This window comes from Arvicanthis niloticus, chromosome 18 (assembly GCF_011762505.2).
Source record: "Arvicanthis niloticus isolate mArvNil1 chromosome 18, mArvNil1.pat.X, whole genome shotgun sequence".
NCBI lineage: Eukaryota > Metazoa > Chordata > Mammalia > Rodentia > Muridae > Arvicanthis > Arvicanthis niloticus.
Genome location: NC_047675.1, coordinates 16,168,951 through 16,188,310, shown reverse-complemented (window position 1 = coordinate 16,188,310; position 19,360 = coordinate 16,168,951). Strand labels below are relative to the sequence as shown.

General features: G+C 38.0%; 1 protein-coding gene and 1 pseudogene across 4 annotated transcripts in view; one reads left to right on the top strand and one right to left on the bottom strand.

Moving 5' to 3' along the window:
* Cyld (CYLD lysine 63 deubiquitinase) overlaps positions 1–19,360 on the bottom strand; it is a 52,426-nt gene that overhangs the window by 5,826 nt on the left and 27,240 nt on the right. For 3 of the 4 annotated variants that reach the window (XM_034522278.2, XM_076915584.1, XM_034522279.2), the window contains 10 exons: positions 14,565–14,944; positions 13,570–13,735; positions 12,592–12,733; positions 11,058–11,180; positions 9,364–9,455; positions 8,429–8,495; positions 2,967–3,099; positions 1,804–1,912; positions 954–1,072; positions 492–708 (listed from right to left, as the gene is read on the bottom strand). In XM_034522278.2, the coding sequence (XP_034378169.1) occupies positions 492–708; positions 954–1,072; positions 1,804–1,912; positions 2,967–3,099; positions 8,429–8,495; positions 9,364–9,455; positions 11,058–11,180; positions 12,592–12,733; positions 13,570–13,735; positions 14,565–14,944 (1,548 nt within the window). The remainder of the gene's footprint in view (positions 1–491; positions 709–953; positions 1,073–1,803; positions 1,913–2,966; positions 3,100–8,428; positions 8,496–9,363; positions 9,456–11,057; positions 11,181–12,591; positions 12,734–13,569; positions 13,736–14,564; positions 14,945–19,360) is intronic. The other variant, XM_076915583.1, reaches the window with a different exon arrangement.
* LOC117723430 (nucleophosmin pseudogene) lies at positions 15,367–16,282 on the top strand (annotated as a pseudogene).

Below are 19,360 nucleotides of genomic sequence, written 5' to 3'. Positions count from 1 at the left end.
CACTTTAAACTAACTAAGACAACAGAAAAACAGGCATAATTTCTATGGCTGCAGTATTCCCACTGAGCGTGGCATACAGGTGCTCAATAAATGACTACTACAGTGTATACAGAACTGAAAGGAAGTAGACGGTAAAATCAGCTCTAAAAAAAGAATTTTAGAATTTTTTTTCTTTTGAGGTGGGGCAACCTGAAACAGGCTCTCATTATGTAGCACACACTGTCCTCTAATTCACAATCCTGTCTCCCATAGTGAGATCATAGCTAGCACTCTTTAACAAAACCTTGTAAGTGCCAAGATGTAACAACGTTATCGTTCCTTAGTTTGGGAAGCAGAATTATTAATACACTTTGAAGACTAAAGTCTGTAACACTATGGTATTTCTCAAAGGATTTTCTCAGAAAAAAACCTATTACTTTACACAAGTGCTCTCACTAGGAAGCGCCACACCCCAAATCACAGGATGCTGAGTACAAAAGGAAGGTTTTTACCATCTCGATCAGCCATGCTGTCAAAGAAGAGCCAGGCAGAGTCATCCTTCCCATACTTCACAAAAGCAACATAGTGGCTCGTTTCTATGCAGAGAACAGCAAATAACTCCATCTTCTGACAGGGGATGCAGCCATGTCTCCAGTCCCAGTCAGGCAAGTCTTTGGGAAGTGATACTGGATGGTAAGTATGATTCAACCTCCTGGGATGAAGGTGAACCTAAAAGGACCATGAAGAAAATGCCAGCCATGAGCTAATACATGTCTCAAGGGAGCAGACTCTACCCACTTTCACTGAGCACATCCCTTATAAACACAGCCAAGTACTTCTCTCTCACACACCAGCAGAAGAGACATGAGCAGTAACATTTATTGTAAATGTGAACAGCTTTCAAGTCCTGAAATGGTGTGGACTGTCAGTAGCTGACTGCTACTGAGCACATCCACCAGGTGAGTAGGGATTACCTGAGTGCTGCAGGTCTTACAGAACTGCTTGATCTTCCCTGCTGAGATGTCCGGGTCATCATAGCACTCTCTACACTCATACATCGCAAGTCCTCCACAGATGCGGCATTGCCTGGGAGCTACCATATGCAGAAAGGAGAGGAAGAAGCCTTTTAAAAAGGTATTCTGTCACTAAAATTAAAAGGTATACTTTCAAAAGAAGAATGCTCTAAAGGGAGAGGCCTAGCCCCCTATGATCCTCTTAAAATTTCATTTGGATTTCCTATATTTGTAATATTTTTATGACATTTTTTCAAATAGCCATTTTTGATAACCTATTCTAAGACTGTTCCTCTGATTATAAAATACCCAAAAGAAAGTATAAAGAAAACTGATAGCACATATGATCTTAGTCAGCAAGAGACAACCACTGCCATTATTATAAACTTTCTCTAACACTTGTATGTCTGAATATCTCTACACCTGTGTACATCCAGGTACATGTGTATTTCACCCATCTTCCATTCAGCCTCTCAATGTGCTTTCCCTTCCACTTAACAATGGTTTCCATGTGTCTTGGCCTCAAACCCATGTGTTTAATGAAAGTAGTTCTATTATTATGAAGAATAATCCAATTAACTTCTGGTCTCTTACTAACATTTACTTGTCTCTAATTTCTTATCGTACAATGATAAGTGATTTTGCCTTTAAAGTATTTATTTTTACCTCTATTCTTTTCAGAATAAATTCTCAGCACTCAAATTATTGGCTTAATATGTCTAAGCTCTTCAAATACTGAACTGCCTGTCAAAGTACTATATCCACAACTAATATGACTATCTATAAAACAAACAAAGGACTGTATACTTACTGTCTTCAAGTAAATCTGTTATATTTAATTCCAGGGAAGGAAAAATTTTTTTAAACAGTTTAAAGTCTTTTCCAAACCGAGGCATCTGGATAATCAAGCATGATGGTGCCTAAAATAATAATGATAATAACAATAACAACAACAACAAAAGACACATTGTTTTAGAAATTAAAGTCCTAAGGGGCTGGGGACTCAGCTTAGAACAGTAGCATGTCCACAGCCTTGAGTCTTATCCCCTGAACCAAGGGGGAAAAGTGCAAACACAAGTTTCCCTATGAAACGGAAGCAGTCACAGCTGTTAAACCCAGCTGTGGTTTCAGCACAGTGCTGTTGATCCACATGTGAATGTGCAGTGTGGACTCAGAGCAGCAGTGAGCTACAGGATCTCGGGACTTCCCTGTCAGATATCACCATAGAGGATGCTACCTATACATCAACAAAGTAAGTGAGATCACCACCTCAGAGATGAACATGCTAGCAACGGACCATGGCATGCACTACGGAAACCATCATTCAGGTAAAAGAAAGTTTTCTACTACATTCATTAATAAACCCATACAGAAGAATTTACTGGCATTTTATCTTTGTTGTTGTTGTTGTTTTGTTTTGTTTTTGTTTTTTGAGACAGGGTTTCTCTGTGTGTAGCCCTGGCTGTCCTGGAACTCACTCTGTATACCAGGCTGGCCTCAAACTCAGAAATCCGCCTGCCTCTGCCTCCCAAGTGCTGGGATTAAAGGCGTGCGCCACCACCGCCCGGCACTGGCATTTTATCTTTAACAAAGGGAGAAAAGTAGCATTACCTTTGAAATGTTTAGATACCATGCTTGGGTAAGATGACAACTGAAATCAAACACATATCTTTGGAATTGCGCTACTCCCAAGGTCTAGAAGTTAAACACTAGCTTCCTCCCACCACCACTTTGCACCTAAATCCAGAACATTTCAACTTAAGCTAAAGAGCTTTCTTAAAAAAGAACAAAGTTGGAACACAATTTTTTGTGTGTTTTCTTAACAGTGTGTATTTCAAACTATTCTTTGTTAAAACACTGTGAGAGCTGGGTGTGGTTCAGTGGGGCAGCACTCAGGGTAGTATGTACAAAAGGCCTGAGCTTAACACCTCCCTACTACCCATTTAAAATAACAAAAAAAACAGAATCACTAACCTCTGCAAATTTCAGGTTGCTGCTGATAAAAGACCATTCTAATAACTGCTGAATTGTGGGTACTCCAACATTCTCATTTTTTTCCATAAAAATTTGATAGAAGTTACAGTCTTGAACTTTTTGACCTGCTGACCTAGGAGCATCAGAAAGAAATGCACATAAGCTATCTTTTAAATGCTTGAATCAGAGTATCAAGCCAGCTGGCAGGACCTGAGAATACGACACCATGATGCAGATGTGCAGCTCTGGATCATCCAAATGCCAGGTAAGAGACAGTGACTTGGATGAGACAATTACATGCACTTCTGCAGAAGACCTCGTGAAGCATGCTCTGCCTTACCCATCAACTATTAACAAGAAAAATGTACACTAACATCCCAGTCAAGAAACACTATGTGAACAATGGTCAGTTCGACTTCTCCCTCCAAACCCAGAATGCAGTAAGCTGCTTTTAAAGATTAAAGCCAATGCTTAACTGCTTCAATGATGACAGAGTCTCATACCTTCTAGATAAACCTCTTTTACTCCCTAAAATAAAGGCCCTACGTGGTAGAGAAGGGCAATTTTCTAGCAAGCTCAGCAACACAAAGCACCCTAACAACTGTCCTCTAGCCAGGTGCTCTTTAGATGGTCACCCACTAACCTGATAAATGCCACATAAATGTCGTCAAATACCCATCACTGTGAAACACTGTAACATCTCCCAGCCCTTACAATCTTAGTAGTAATCCTTAAAACTAACATTACTAAGAAGTTTTTTTTTTTTTTTTAAATCTTTTGGTACTATTATTTAATCTTTTTTTGCTACTATTTATCTAAAGCAGTCCAATAAAGAGAAACTACATATTTTCTCTCATTTATGATTCCTAGATTTTATATAGATTTGTAGAAAGTATGTGTGTGTATATGACATGAATGTATTATGAAGCTGTAGGCAACAAAGAAACTATCAGGAAGAAGACATGAAAGGAAGACAGGAAGAAATGAAGGTACAGTGGAAAGCACATTAAATATGCAATATAGTTTATGAAATTTTTAGAAAATAATAAAAAATAAATAACTTTATGGCTGGAGTTTTAGAAGTCTGAAAAAACTACAGAATCATAACAAAGTTGTAAAATTGTATCAAATCATGGGCTTGGTTGTATTCTCCACTAGGGACAATCCAAAGGCACAAGAATATAAAATTTGCTAACTTCTAAAAAATGGACATTTACATTTTACAAATATTAATATAAAAAGTCATGGATCAGTGTGGTTTGGGTCTATCTGTCTTTGTGGTGCAGACCATACTAGGTGGGTCCTGAGGTCCTGTACTCACTCATCTAAGAATACCCAAATCCTGCGACTCCATGGATCATGTGGGCTCATGACATCATCACTGGTGCTACAAGGAGCTTGGATGGCCCTGCTTTGGTGTCCATGATGTCAGTCTGGCTTTGGTCAGACATTTTCTTACTTTGCCCCCAACTCCTACTTTGGGGAATGAGAAGTTTCCCCTGCACCACTATAAGTTGGAAGTATAAAACTTGTTTGTTAGTTTTTTTCAGGGGCTCACAGTTAAAATGACCTTACACTTGAACAGTGTTTGAATAGTTTTGGAACTATTAAAGATTATGAAGACCTCTGAAGTTAGAATGAATGTATTCTGCATTGAGGATGGCCCAGAGCCTATAGGGATGACAAGTACAAAGTAATAGCTTTAAAATTGTGTTTGGGGCTGGAGAAAGAGCTCATCCATTAAAAGACAATTAAAAAAAATCTAAGGTTCACAATCAAAAGTAGTTGGAAATGTCTAAGCAGTTAAGACAGCACACTGCTCTCACAGAGGCCCAAGCGCGGTTCCCAGCACCCACAACAGGTTTGTAACTTTTGTTTCAGGTGATCTGACATCCTCTTCTAGCCTCTGTGGACACTGCATTCACACACACAATTTAAAGATAAAATTCAAATTATTTTTAAATGAATAGGTGATGCCTTGTTGGAAGAATGTGCACTGTGTAGTTGGGCTGTGAGGGCTCCTCGTGCCTAAGTTCCACCCAGTGTGGAGAGCCTCCTGCTGCTGCTGCCTTCAGATCAAGATGCAGAACTCTCAGCTCCTTCTCCAGCACCATGCCTGCCTGGATGCTGCCATGTTTCTCACCATGACGATAATGGACTGAACCTCTGAAACCGTAAGCCAGCCCCAATTAAATGTTGTCCTTTATAAAGAGTTGCCTTGGTCATGGTGTCTGTTCATAGCAATAAAACCCTGACTAAGACAGTGCTCAGCTCCTTGTTGGCTCAGTTAGCTGACCTCCCGCATAAAGACAAGAATGGTACGTGGGAGAACAAGAAGAACCCAAAATACCATCTTACAATCTTTAGAAAGTAGTTGGTAGAAATATGAACAGGTTGCTTGGATGTGTGGGGTTTGGGGGAGGGTAAAGAATTGCCAAGGTGCCTTTCCCAATTCCAGAAAGACCTTCACACTGAACAGTGTCTGACTCTGCCTTACTTCTGAGAATTACTACACTATTCAGCTTATATTAACCCTGGGAAGTCTGATGTCCCTTAGATATGGCTAGACTAAGGGGAAAACTTTAAAAATGATTTTAAGTGTCCTTATTTTGCTAAAAGGTAAACAAGTCATTCCTCTCTTGAAGTCCCTTTCTCAGGAATTTTTCCTTGCTTTTCCTTAATAAATCTATTTTTGTTCTAAAAAACTTTTTTTTTTTTTAAGGTTGAGAACCACTGTCTTTATTTATTTATTTATTTATTTATTTATTTATTTATTTGATGTATATAAGCACACTGTCCTTGAAACACCAGAAGAGGGCATCAGACCCCATTACAGATGGTTGTGAGCCACCATGTGGTTGCTGGGAATTGAACTCATGACCTTTGGAAGAGCAGCAAGTGCTCTTAACCGTTGAGCCATCTCTCCAGCCCCCTCTAAAAAACTTTTTAAAGGAGTCTTGGTATAGTGGCACACGCCTTTAATACCAACATTGAGGAAGTACAGGCAGGTAGATCTCTGTGGTTTAAGACCAGCCTGGTCTACATAGTAGGTTACAGGCCAGCAGCCATGGAGATACTCTAAGACCACATTCCAGGGTAAAACAAATACAAAACTTAAAAGATGAAAAACGAAACTGATGTTTTCTTCCCAAACTACCCATCAGATGTCCTATTTCTTTTTTTTTAACACCAAGCTTCCTATTCTTTATTAATAAATATTTCTAATTATATACTATTTTAATGTCTATTATTTTTCTTTCATAAATTGCAAAAGAATTCTTCTTCTTCTTCTTTTTTTTTTTTAATAAAAGAGCCCTACACCTGTGGTAGTCAGGAGACCTGGCCCTGCCACTCACTGGCTGCAGCACTCAAGGGCGGGCCCTGTACCTTCCCTGGTCAACACAGTAGTACTGACCCCGGTCAATAGGGGTGGGTGGGAAAGCAGCATAGGTTAGCCAGCCCTGAGGCCAAGAGTGTGAGAAAGCTGGCCCTGCCACTCATCTATTGTGGGGCACTGTGGATGCAGGGGTAATGTCCTCCTCTGCCCCGCACCATCTGCAGTAGTAGGAAAGCTGATCACAAGGGCATGAGAGGAAGAGAGCTAACCCTGATGATGAAGGCTCTGGTGGGCTAGCCCTTAGCATGAGCTAGCCCATTTCCTCACAGGCTGCAGCACTTGGGAGAGTGGACCCAGCACACTGACTGGGCATCAAGGTGAAGCGGGCTCTGGAGGTGTGGGTGTGGCTGAGTAGGCCCTCAGTACTGGAGAGCTCATCTTTGCGGTGTGGATGGGGAAGAGGCGATGAGCTAACCAGCTCAGCTGCCACCCAGGCCCAGACCCAGGGCTCTGAGTTGGCTTACCTCAAAATCTATGTCATCTGCAAATGAGACACATGAAAGGGCCAGTCCTGATGATCAAGACAAGTGCAAGATTTCCATGACACAAAGCAACAGCAGGATAACCAGGAGGAGTTCCAATGAGAATCCAATATTGACAGTGTCACAGAAGTCAGAGTTCATGAACCAGACCAATGACTCACTTCAATGAACATTTGCAAGTGAACATGTGTGGACAGAGGGATACACTGTGAGACACATTGTGGCACACTACAGCTTCCACAATGACAGGTTTTCTATGCTTTGTTTTGTTTTGTTTGTGTGTTTTTTATTTTGCTGTGGGCAGGTTGCAAGGGCCGATATGAGGGGAGGGGAGATGAGCAGGCTTGGGGTATATGATGTGAAACTCACAAAAAAAATCAATAAAAAGTTTAAAAAAACCTGCTGGCATTTTTACCCACTTCATTTTGTAGAAAACTCTAAAAATCATTTGAGTTTCAAGAAAAAAAGACAATAGGTTAGATACTGTCAAAATGCACGTTATTTTGTAAAAACAACAAAAAAAACTAACATCTTTAATTATTTAATCTTACTCACTAACCAAATCTACCTTTTAGCTCAGAATAAATCTTTTTTTAACTCTATTTTTAAAATATTGATTGCTGCCTATTTTTCTTTCCTAAAACATAAAATTTTCAATTTTCAATATGCTTGAAGGAATACAAAAATGTTACTGACTTTTCCATGATTACTTTTTACATGGCTGGATTATAAACTCTTTTGTTAATTCTTTACCTGTAATTCTCTCTGATTCTCTAGGCACACAGAAAGCTATAGCAACTTTGAGCTGATGTTAAGTATGTGCACTCGATGCTTATGCATTGTGTTATTTCATTTGTTATAAGTTCCTAAGCAGTACCAAACTTTCACTGTATACTTTCCTTGTTCCCACAAATCAGTTTAACATTGGTTCAAACTGCATCACTTAGACACAGAGCTGAGAGAACTCGTCAGTGTTGGGATCTTAAGGAAGTATATAGAATATTCCTAAGATTTCCAACAGAGAAATCAAAATTGAAATCGAGAGAGGCCTACCACTGTGACCTCTCAAATGACCTGGGAAACGCAGACATTTAGAATATCTCACTAAGAACTATACCACAGTAAACTCAGGTAACACTTTTAAGGAAGAGATCAAGTTACTAAACAGAACAGAAAGGTAATTTAAGGCTAACTGAGCTCTGTAAGTGACAGGAAGTCAAAAACAATGTTCTCAGGTGGTTTTTCTTTCTTTCTTTTTTTTTTAAAAAATTCAGTTAGAATAAGATTCTCTTAAAAGATTATTTACTGAGCTTCCAAAAATATTTATATTCAACTACATAAGTAAATAAGTTGTGAACACATCTGTCACTGGGGCTAATTAAAAGGGCAGGTTCACCCTGTGCTCTGCAAGTTAAGTAGCTCAAGGAAAGGATGGCAGCGAGTGAAACCTACATCTGTTCTTGCAATGCTTAACTACACTCAGATAACACTGATAAGTATCAGTAAGGACTTCATTCCTGTGCAGGGATGGCAGTGGAAAAGAAGATCCATTTCCCAGTGCTTCTAGATAGCTTCAGAGTTACCTTATTTTTAACAGTGGTTCAACCCTTAAAATATCATGAAACAGAATATTTAGAAATTCTTCAGGATCTAGAAGAAAATTAAAAAAATCAAGTAAATCATCGGCAAAATTTAAAAGCCATTCTATCCTTTACAACAAACATTCTACACTGAACTTAATTTCATCCCTTCAATATTATTTTAATTAAAAGTTTAGTTTTTCCAAACTTTTCTAACAAGGGAAAGCTTTTACTTACAGGTTATAATCAAATGTTACTTTTTCATTTTGTTGTCATGTTGTCCCATTTTGCAGAATATATTCATTCACACATAGTGAAATCATTTTTATGTCTTTTGGGGGACTTCAGTAGAGTACCACTGAAAATAATCCCTATTTTTCCTTCTATTTAAGTAATTATATGTGTATAATAAATGTCACAACTGACTACAGTACACTGTTAACAAACTCAAAGTCAGAATTTGAATCTGAGAAAATGTTTCAGTTGTGAGTATATGGACCCTGTCCAGCTGCTCCACAGCTCTGCTCAACAAGGAAGATGGGTGGGAAAGAATGAGTGGCTCAGAACAGCCCTCACCACAGGAGAGGCAACTGCAAACACCACTGCTGAAGGCAGGGACTTTAGTCATCTACAGTAGGGCCAGCCAGCTTCTTAAAAAGTTCTTTACTACACCTCACAGTCACTTTGGAAGAGAAGAATCATTACAATACCAGGAGAAATCGCATGTCACAGAATTTTTTTCATTTATTTTTGCAGTGCTGGAAATCAAACCCAGGGTCTCTTGCATACTCTACCACTGAGATATATATCCCTAGCCCTCTCAAATAATTCTAAGATTAACCCTTTAAGTAAAACAGACATATTTCAGGAAATAATTTAAATTATTGTTTAGTGACATACTTTCAAGTTATTTTCAATGCATAAATTAGAAAAGTCACCTTTTTCTTCAGAGGTAAATCCTGATGCCGCCTCAACTTTTTCAAGTATTTTCCTCAGTTTCATAATCTTTGTGGCACACACATATCCATATCTATGTCAATAAAAATAAATTAATGGACACAGGCACAGTGAATTATATGAAATATTTTAAAAATCAAATACTTTCCATACAATTCTAACATGTGAAACAAATCAATAGACTAGGCAGTTATTTTTATTTTGGTTTGGGTTTGGTTTGGTTTGGTTTGGTTTGGTTTGGTTTGGTTTGGTTTGGTTTGGTTTGGTTTTTTTGGTGTTTTTGGAGACAGGGTTTCTCTGTGTAGCCCTGGCTGTCCTGGAACTCACTCTGTAGACCAAGCTGACCTCGAACTCAGAAATCCGCCTGCCTCTGCTTCCCAAGTGCTGGGATTAAAGGTGTGAGCCACCACTGACCGGCCCAGTTATTTTTAAAAATACAATTGAAGGCTTCTTACTAAACTTTGAAAAGTGAAAGACCGAGAACCAGAATTATTCCCAGATACTATTAAACACCTTAAAAACAACTACGATGCACTAATACAACTCTAAAATATTTTAAAAGTCTTGGTGAATGGATTTTAAGTAACATTTGCTTATTATTAAAATACTTATTTTATAAAACAGAATGTCCATATTTTAGAAAAGTCACTTTAATATGTAGGATAACAGACATAAAAAGGGGGAAATTGATGAGACACTAAAAATCTAAAATCTGCAATCAAACCAGTCAACATAATTAAGAAATTCTCTTTGTTTGATTATAGTTGATGTCTCTATGGCTTAACGGAGCAAGTCAGAGCCAGCTGATCACTAACCGTGTACTTGCTTTTTAGAGTAACTATTCACTCACTTGTTAACTCTTTCCAATCAGCATACACTAAACACTAAACATCATTTATATAGTGAAAGAAAAATCTGAGTGGTTAAAATTTGCATAAGACAAAATAACTAATGTGAAAATCAATATTTATTTTAAAGGATAAAATGAATATAGATTTTAAGAAAAACAAGTTCTAAATAGAGAAATTTATTCTTTTACTTTCTTAGTTATGTGACACAGTAGGACATTTGGAATATTCTTTTCATTTCCATATTTTGTTATTTTAAAAATATATTAAATTGATTTTTATTTTCATTGTTAAGAAAAGTATATAACAAAATTTAAACTGATCATAATTGGCCTTTAAATTGCATAGTTCATTCTTTGTCTTCCTGACCTATTTGTTTCATGATCATTGAATGATTGAACTCTTCATCACTTAAACATCTTGTGATGTCATCATACATCACCAATGTCACATACCAAAGTCTTCCCACATGGTCTTCTGTACATTTACAACTCACCTCAGTAAAGAAGTAGAGAAGGACCTAAATATATTCTTTTAAACAAACACCATATTACTATAATATAACCTCATCTGCTTTTAGTACAGTGTTATTTCTAACTTGTAATACAGAATACCAAATGATTCATATCATTTCATAGAATATACTTATTGCATACACTTAAATCAACAGAAGCAGAAGACTAAAGGTTCTAAAAAGTCAATATTTCATGAGAATTAATTTCTGTTCATCTTTTTTTAAATATATGACCAAACATCAAGAATTAATTACGACACAAGAAAACAGCAAACAGAACGTGAACTAAAGTCAAAACACATCTTCTCCTTACATTCTCAGAGGATTGACTATCTCTGTCCTCAGCAGCTCCTGAGTCTCACTGTAATACTCCACGTCGTTCTTCTCTTTGGGTCTAAGTAACACAGTGTCCAGGGCAGAACTAAAAGCAAATAAGCTGTAAAATAAAAAGAATATCTCCCTTATGCTCTAAGTACATTGACATGTAACAGAGACCCTGAAAGGAGTCGGAAGAGGAAGAGGAACCAAGTGTGGGAAGCAATGGCATGAGATGCATGCGTCACAACAGCAAGGCCTGTGTTCAGCCATTAGCGCCCACAGACCCTGAAGTTCCAGACCACAAACACAGGGTAGAGACATGCCAGGGAATGTTTTGAAAAAAGCTTGTTTACATAAGCTAAGAAGAGCCTGGAAATCAGCCTCCCCTTTCTCCCCTCTTCCCCACCCCCTACGCACATGCACACACACAGACAACATGGGGAGAAAGTTGAAGGCCACTAATTAAGACAAATACATCTTGTTTTCCTGAGACATGTGCTTCTATAAAATAACTTGTGAGTGACTAGCAGCAGAAACTTACTGGTGTCAAAGAATATAATAATTGGCTTAAACTGACTTTTATCAGGAAATCTAAAGAATATTATAGCAATATTGTAAGATTTGTTTAATCAAAAGTATTCCACCAACAAAAAGACCCACAGCTTTTACTCTGCTCTGTCCTTCTGAAATCCTCCCATCCATGCTAACCCCTCGCTCTTGTGGCACAGCTTACAGAGCAGACATGGCAGAGCCACTTAATTAAACTGGCAGTGCACAATCTTTGAGGCCACAGATTCACAGTTCAATCTTCAGAGCTTAGTGCTCCTTGTATTACTCACTCCACTTTAGGGAAAACGACACAAAGGAGGACAACAGTGATCCCATGGAAATAATTTTTAATATAAAAAGTTTCTATAATCACCTTGATATACTAAAGAATGCACATACAATGGTGACAGTTTTCTGCCAGCTAGTAAACTTGGCTCATTCACATGCAGTCTACTACACTGGAAGCAGATGCCCTCAGCACATCTGTTCACATCTGTTCTGGATGCTTTTACTCTTTACTCACTAAAGGTTTTTTTTTTTTTTTTTTTTTTTTTTTTTTTTTAAATTTTATTTGTTTAATATATGAGTGCTCTGTTGCATATACATCGACAGGCCAGAAGAGGGCATCAGATCCCCTTATAGATGGTTGTGAGCCACCATGTGGTTGCTGGGAATTGAACTCAGGACCTCTGGAAGAGCAGCAGTGCTCTTAACCACTAAGTCATCTCTCCGGCCCTCACTGAAGTATTTTTATTTTAGTTTTTTAAATCTAGAAATAAGATATGAAATTCTTTTGCTGTGAAGGACCAAATCTTATGATCTTTCCTAACTCTCAGTGTCTCTACTCAAAGGCACCTCCTTTCACACACACACACAGACACACACACACACACACACACACACACACACACACACACACACACGTCTACCCTCCCCCAATAAAGCACCATCTACACCTACTACAGAAAATGTGAACTTACCAGAATAAAGTTGAGTCTAAGTAACAAGAATTGTAATGACCCTGGATGCCTTTCTTCTTTCCAATCATTATCTCTAAACCTTCCTTTTCCATTTTAGGTGGAGTATTTTCTTCTACTACTTCACTTAAGTAGCCCCCAAATGCTGAAAAGATAAAAAAATGAAAATAATTATTTTAAACCATGATAGTATATATTCATATGCATTGTATATATGTATGTCATCATTTAAAACATATTTGACATCCTATGCAAATATTTTCAACCTTTAGTTAACTGTTAGTTATCTGGGCTTATAAAAATGCTATTATTCACTTTTAACATTCCTTCCTTTAGATAGAAGATAGAAAATTGAGTCAAATAAATACTGCCAAATAAATACTTTGTTACCAGTCCAAAATATTTCATTTTCAAGTATGAAAACAGAAATTTCCAAATTACTTTTCAACATTTAGAAAAATGTTCTTCACAAAGATGGTTTTCCTATTTACCCCTGCTTGACTCTCACTATTGTCCAGAAGTGGAAAAGGCCAGCATCAGCAAGCTGATGACAAGTGATGACAAGAGCCGTCCTCCACCTGTCAAGCTGATTATGTCCCCAGACTATCAGATTTCTTCATAGAATATCCTGAATGAAGTGCTTAAATAAGATAGTGAGGGGGACGTTAATACTAAAAGGACCACATTCTTACTTCTACTACCCATATTGCCAAAAATTAAATATCTATAATCACTACAAGAGAAGAAAAAACAAAACACTACTTTTCCTTCCTTAGGTCCTAAACATGTTTCCTGACTAAAACTTTTGTAATGTATCTCCTCTTAGGACAACTTTCTTATGCACCATGTTACAATCTTTAACAACTTAGAAACTGGATGAACATTGGCAAGAAAATCATTTAAACAGTTATCCTCAGATACTGAAAAGCAGCATGAGACAGTCATTCCAGATGGGTAAATAAATTAAAAGTATCCATGTACCTAAAGAGTTACACCTTTCAATCTGATTGGAAACAGGCTGCAAGGACGCAAACCTAGAGTCGGGTCTGCAGCTCTTCAGTTTCACAAATAGTGCCTTCTTCAGGGCACAGGTGAAATAGCGTGTGCCCCTGAAAGTTCCATCTGTACAGCCTGCGCATTCATCTTCCTGAAAAAGAAAGGCTTCTTCAGTATGTGTTACACTGCACCTTGTAGAAGGAGTGGGGAAGAACTATGGCACTCACACTTTGTCTGAATGCCTTCATCAAATCTGTACTGACTAGAACAGCATCAAGAAAAGCAACTGGCTGACCCATGCTTCAGCTCTCAGCTAGTGGTTTAAGATGACAATTCTTTAGCCTACCAGAAAGCATTTCATGCATTTCCTTTCAAAATATGCACTCAGAACTTCCTTGGTTTACTGATTTGTCCTGAGCCATTTCAAAAGTATTGAAATCAAGGGGCAGGGGGAGATAGATTAATTTATCTAGTTCCTCATCATCAAGATAACAAGTGAAAAAAGTTAACCAAAAGCCACATTAAGATAAAAGCTAAGTTTATTCAAGTTCCTTATCCATGACTATGAAAAATCACACAATATTCTTTTCTAATCTCCAAAGGGAAAACCTCTTCTACCAAAGACCCTGAACATGATTAATTGCAAAGCCAATCATATCAGAGGAGGCTGAGGAATAAGAAGAAAAGCTGGTAATTGCTTTGTTAGCTGCATTATACTGAATATAAAGAAGCAAAATGGTCTAGCTTAGAAAAATCAATCTACTCCTTGATCACAGACAAGCAAACATGAGGAAAAAGTGAGCCAGTAGCTTAAGGACTGGCAAAGGGTCAATGAAGCTAGGCTATACAGTAAGCATATTTTCTCTATTACTGGAGATACACACACACAGTGATTTTCCAAGAAATCATCTAATAATGGAAAATCTAGACAAAACCTCATGCAGGAAAAGAGTTGTAGATTTTTGGCCAAATTAAATTACCAGTTCCAGTCCAGCTAGCACGTCACTGAGCCCTGGTGGCTGACCAATCCAACGGATAACCCCATAGAACGGGGGGTTCTCTTTTACTTCAGCCAGTGAGCCCACCTCTAACCCGTGTGCATTCCCAGAAGAGATGGGCAAGGGTGGACTCTCCTGCACAGGCGTGCTGTTCAGCTCCCCCATCACAGACTGCACTGACAGGGAGAGTGGACTATGAGCCATGCTGCCATTAGTACTGGGCATCTTTGTCAGGCTGAAGGGTAAGGAGTGAAATCTGTTTTCGCTAGACAAGGAGTTCATGGAAGGAGGTTGCGGTGGAGATGATGAATGTCCGAAGTCTGAAGACATCTCTGTAAGTGACTTTGCAGGGTCTTCTGCAACTATGAAAAATTGTTCTTAATTAGAAAAAGTTGTCCAAGAACATTAAATATGCTTGTATCTCTAAAAACAATAAAAAGGTCTAGTCTAACTGAGCACATGACCCCTTTAAAGTCTGCTCACAGCACTGCAAACCTACTGACTCTAAATAAAGTCTGTCCTTGTTCCTCTTCTTTAACTCCACACTTTTCTGTCTCAATAATCTGGCACTCAATTGCTCATCTATGTCAGGTCAGTACCACATAGGTTATATTCTCTAAGCTAGAAATCAGTGTGAACAAATTTTATATATATATATATATATATATATATATATATATATATATATATAAAACTAAGTAGCAACTCCAAGTAACTCATGGATCAAAGAAAAATATAAGTTTTAAAAAAATAAAATAAAAGCCCTGCTGTGATTCCGTCCTGCATGTCACAGTTTCTTCTGTCTTCCACCTCATGGCAGGCATGGACATCAAGCCTTCTTCGGCCTCAGAACTACCTTTTCAGTTGTGAATTAAAGGCTGACAAAGATCATCACTTTAAAGTGGATAATGATGAAAATAAGCACCTGTTATCATTAAGAATGGTCAGTTTACAAACAGGGGCAAAAGCCAAACTACATATTGTAGGGGCAGAAGCAATGAACTAACTGTGAAGGCAGTTTAATTAAAGTAACACTGGCAATTGTAAAAATGTCTGTATAACCAATAGTTCCCCTTGGGGGCTTTGAAATTTCACCACCTGTGGTCTTAAAGCTAAAGTATCAGGACCTGTGCACAGTAGTAAACAGAACCTAGTAGCTGTAGAGGAAGATACAGTCAGAAGATGAGGATGGGGAGGATGGAGAACTCTTAAATAATCTAGAAAGTGATCTGCCCCTAGAGATGTAACTAGGTTCCACAGAAAAAAAAAAAAGCAAAACTTAATAAAGATGCTGAGGATAATGACAAAGATGATGATGAGGAGGAGGAAGAAGAGAAGATGAAGACAAAGATGAAGAGGAGGAGGAGGAGGAGGATGATAAGGACACTGAAGAAAAATACTAGTGAATAAATCGGTACAAGATACCCCAGCAAAAAAATGCACAAAAATCAAACCAAAATGGAAGTGACATAAAACCATCGACACCAAGATCAAAGGGTCAAGTCCTTCAAAAAATTGGAAAAAAAAAATCCTAAAACAGCAAAAGAACCTAGTTCTGTAGAAAAATTGCAAGCAAGTATAGAAAAAGGTGGTTTCTTCCCAAAGTGAAAGCCAAGTTCATTAATTATGGTGAAGAACTGCTTCTGATCACTGATCAGGAGGCTAGTCAAGGTCTCTGGCAGTAGTGGAAGTCTCTTTAAGAAAATGGTTTAGCCAGGTAGTGGTGGCGCACACCTTTAATCCCAGCACTTGGGAGGCAGAGGCAGGAGGATTTCTGAGTTTGAGGACAGCCTAGTCTACAGAGTGAGTTCCAGGACAGCCAGAGCTACACAGAGAAACCCTGTTTCAAAAAACAAAAAAAGAAAGGAAGGAAGGAAGGAAGGAAGGAAGGAAGGAGAGAGAGAGAGAGAGAGAGAGAGAGAGAGAGAGAGAGAGAGAGAGAGAGAGAGAGAAAGAAAATGGTTTAAACTGTTTGAAATATTCTGTCTTCATTTTTGTAAGAGTTGATATCTGGCTGTTCTTTTTATAATGCAAAGTAAGAACTTTCCCTACTGTGTTTGATAAATGCTGTCCAAGTTCAACTGCCAAGAATGTGTTGTCTAAAATGTCTGTTTAGTTTTCAAGACGGAACGCCACCCTTTACTTGATTTTAAGTATGTATGGAATATTATGATAGGACATAGTAATAGAGGTAGTCAGATGTGGAAATGGTAAGGAGATAAAAATACACGTGTAAAATAAACTCAGTATTTTAATAAAGTAAGAAGAGAGAGAAGAAACCAAAGAACAAAAATATATATGTGAAACAAAGATAAGTAGTGTTTATAAAAAAATTATTGACAGCTTAGTTTAGAAAAATCAAAAAGCTAGGTATTAATTAACTAATATAAACTTGGTATATCAGAAAGACAAAACAGAAAACAAGACTTTAATAAAAGAGAAAAAAAGAATAAAGAAGCTTAAGCCAAATAACCACCAAAGAAATAACTCAAGAAAACAAACTTAAAATATTGAAGACAATCCCCAGAAGTTGTTTCCTTGCGTGACTAAGATAGCTGGCAGACACACACTGCCACACACACACAGGAAAGAATGACCTTTTTAATATTGTTGAGATAATTGGGGCTGGAAAGATGGCTCAGCATTTAAGAATGCTTATGGCTCTTTCAGAGAACCTGGGTTTGGTTCCTAGCACCCACATGGCAGCTTACAATTGCCTATAACTCCAGTTCCAGGGAATCTGATTCCCTCTTGTAGCCTCTGTGGCTCCTACATGCATAGATGGCACATGAGCTTACACAAATATAAAACACACACACACATACACACACACAAATATGCACATGTGCACACACTCATACAAATTAAATTTTGAAGAACCTTAAACTGGACTAAGAATATAGTAGGAACCTTCCAGGCATATGTGAGGCCCTATGTTCAGTTCCTGGCATGACAAAACAAAAAACAAACAACAAAACAACCCAATAAACCAGGATCTTATTCATACTCTGCAAACATCAGTTCCAGGTAGCATATAAAACAATGTGACTGGCAAACTACACATGTCTAGAATACAACACAGAAGAATGTTCTTTATGACTTCAAGAAGAGAGCAATTACATGTAAGCATATAAGCCTGTAAGGGAAGATGACAACTATCATCTGGTTAAAATTAAGAACTTGTTCATGAAAAGAGGTCGTAACTGTGAGTAGCCTTGAGCCAAAGGAGAGAATACTTGCAATAGACTTTTCTCAGAAGATCAGAACATCAATAGGACCAAGAAAAAAAAAAAAAAAGAACGATCTTGAAAAGGTAATTCACAGAAGAAACTCAAGTAACTAATACATCAGTTAGAGGAACCTTGCCCACACTAGTAAACAGGTTAAGTGAAAACACAAACCAACACAAGATATCATTTCAAACCCATGGGTCTTACACGCTATTCTTATTCTTAATCAAGAGACTCTTTTCTATAGTAAGCAGAATATACAACTGCTGGGTGTTTGCCTTAAACAGGATATTTATACAGTCTCTCTTAAGGCTCGAGGAACACTGCGGAAGAGGGAACAGAAAGAATGAGAGAGCTGGAAGATAAGAAAACAACATGTGATTTTTAATTTTGAAACAGGGTTCCTGTGGCCCAGGCTATCCTCCAAGTTCCTGTGTAGTCAAAGCTATCCTTGATCCTCCTGCCTGTATCTCCCAAATTCTAAAATTATAGTTGTGTATCATCATATCCAGTTTTTCATCTAAGTCTTTTGGACCAATATTATTTCATAAAACTATTGAACAATAAATACATCAGATTCAAGTAGCTCAAGTTATGATCATACTAGCTATGGCAGTTTGAATGAGAATGGTCCCCACAGGTTCATATACTTAAATGGTTTGTCACCACAGAGTACTGTGTTTAAGAAGGATTAGAGGGATTAAGAAGTGTGGCCTTACTGGAAGAGGTGTATCACTATGGGTGGGCTTTGAGGTTTCCAAAGGCCAGAACCAGGCCCAGTCTCTTTTTCTCTGCTGCCTGTGGATCAGCTACTGTTCCAGTGCCATGACTCTATTTCCCATCATGATGATCATGAACTAACCCTCTAAAACTGTAAGCAAGGCCCCAATTAAATGTTTTATAAGAACTGCCTTGGTCCTAGTGTCTCTTTCACAGTAATAGAACAGTAACGTAACTAAGATACTAGTACAAAATGTATATTAATAAAAAGATAAAATTATAGCATAAATTGGAAGGATCAGCATTGTCTAGACTATGAGAGCCTCTATTTCCATTAGCTCCTTTTTCTTAGGAATCAATCAGCACCCTGGAGAGTATCTGTGAACCTGCTGGGAATGACAGGGCATGATCAGGCTTCCTCAGTCATTCTAGATGGTCTCCATGCACACCCAGAGACCAGCAGTATTTGTAGAGGCCAAAAGTTCCTACTAGTCACTCTCCAGAAGTTAGAGAACTAAGAATTGGTAGTACAGACCAAGTCCTAACAAAAGTAACCCATCAAGAGACAGGTCCTCTTAAAGGAATACAATTCAGACACACATCCTGCCTTGTAGGCAAAGGTGAGTCTTGAGGGAGGCAAGTCATGCTGCCTACATTCACAAAACCCCATTCAGCGCAGGAATCAGATGTGGAGAATATCCACTCAAGTCACTTTCTGTGTAAGTATATATGTAACCTATGCTATACAATTGCAGATTTTTACTGTGTGTTTTAGCCTATAGCTGAAACCATGTGACACATAGTCACCATAGAGACTTACAACACTAC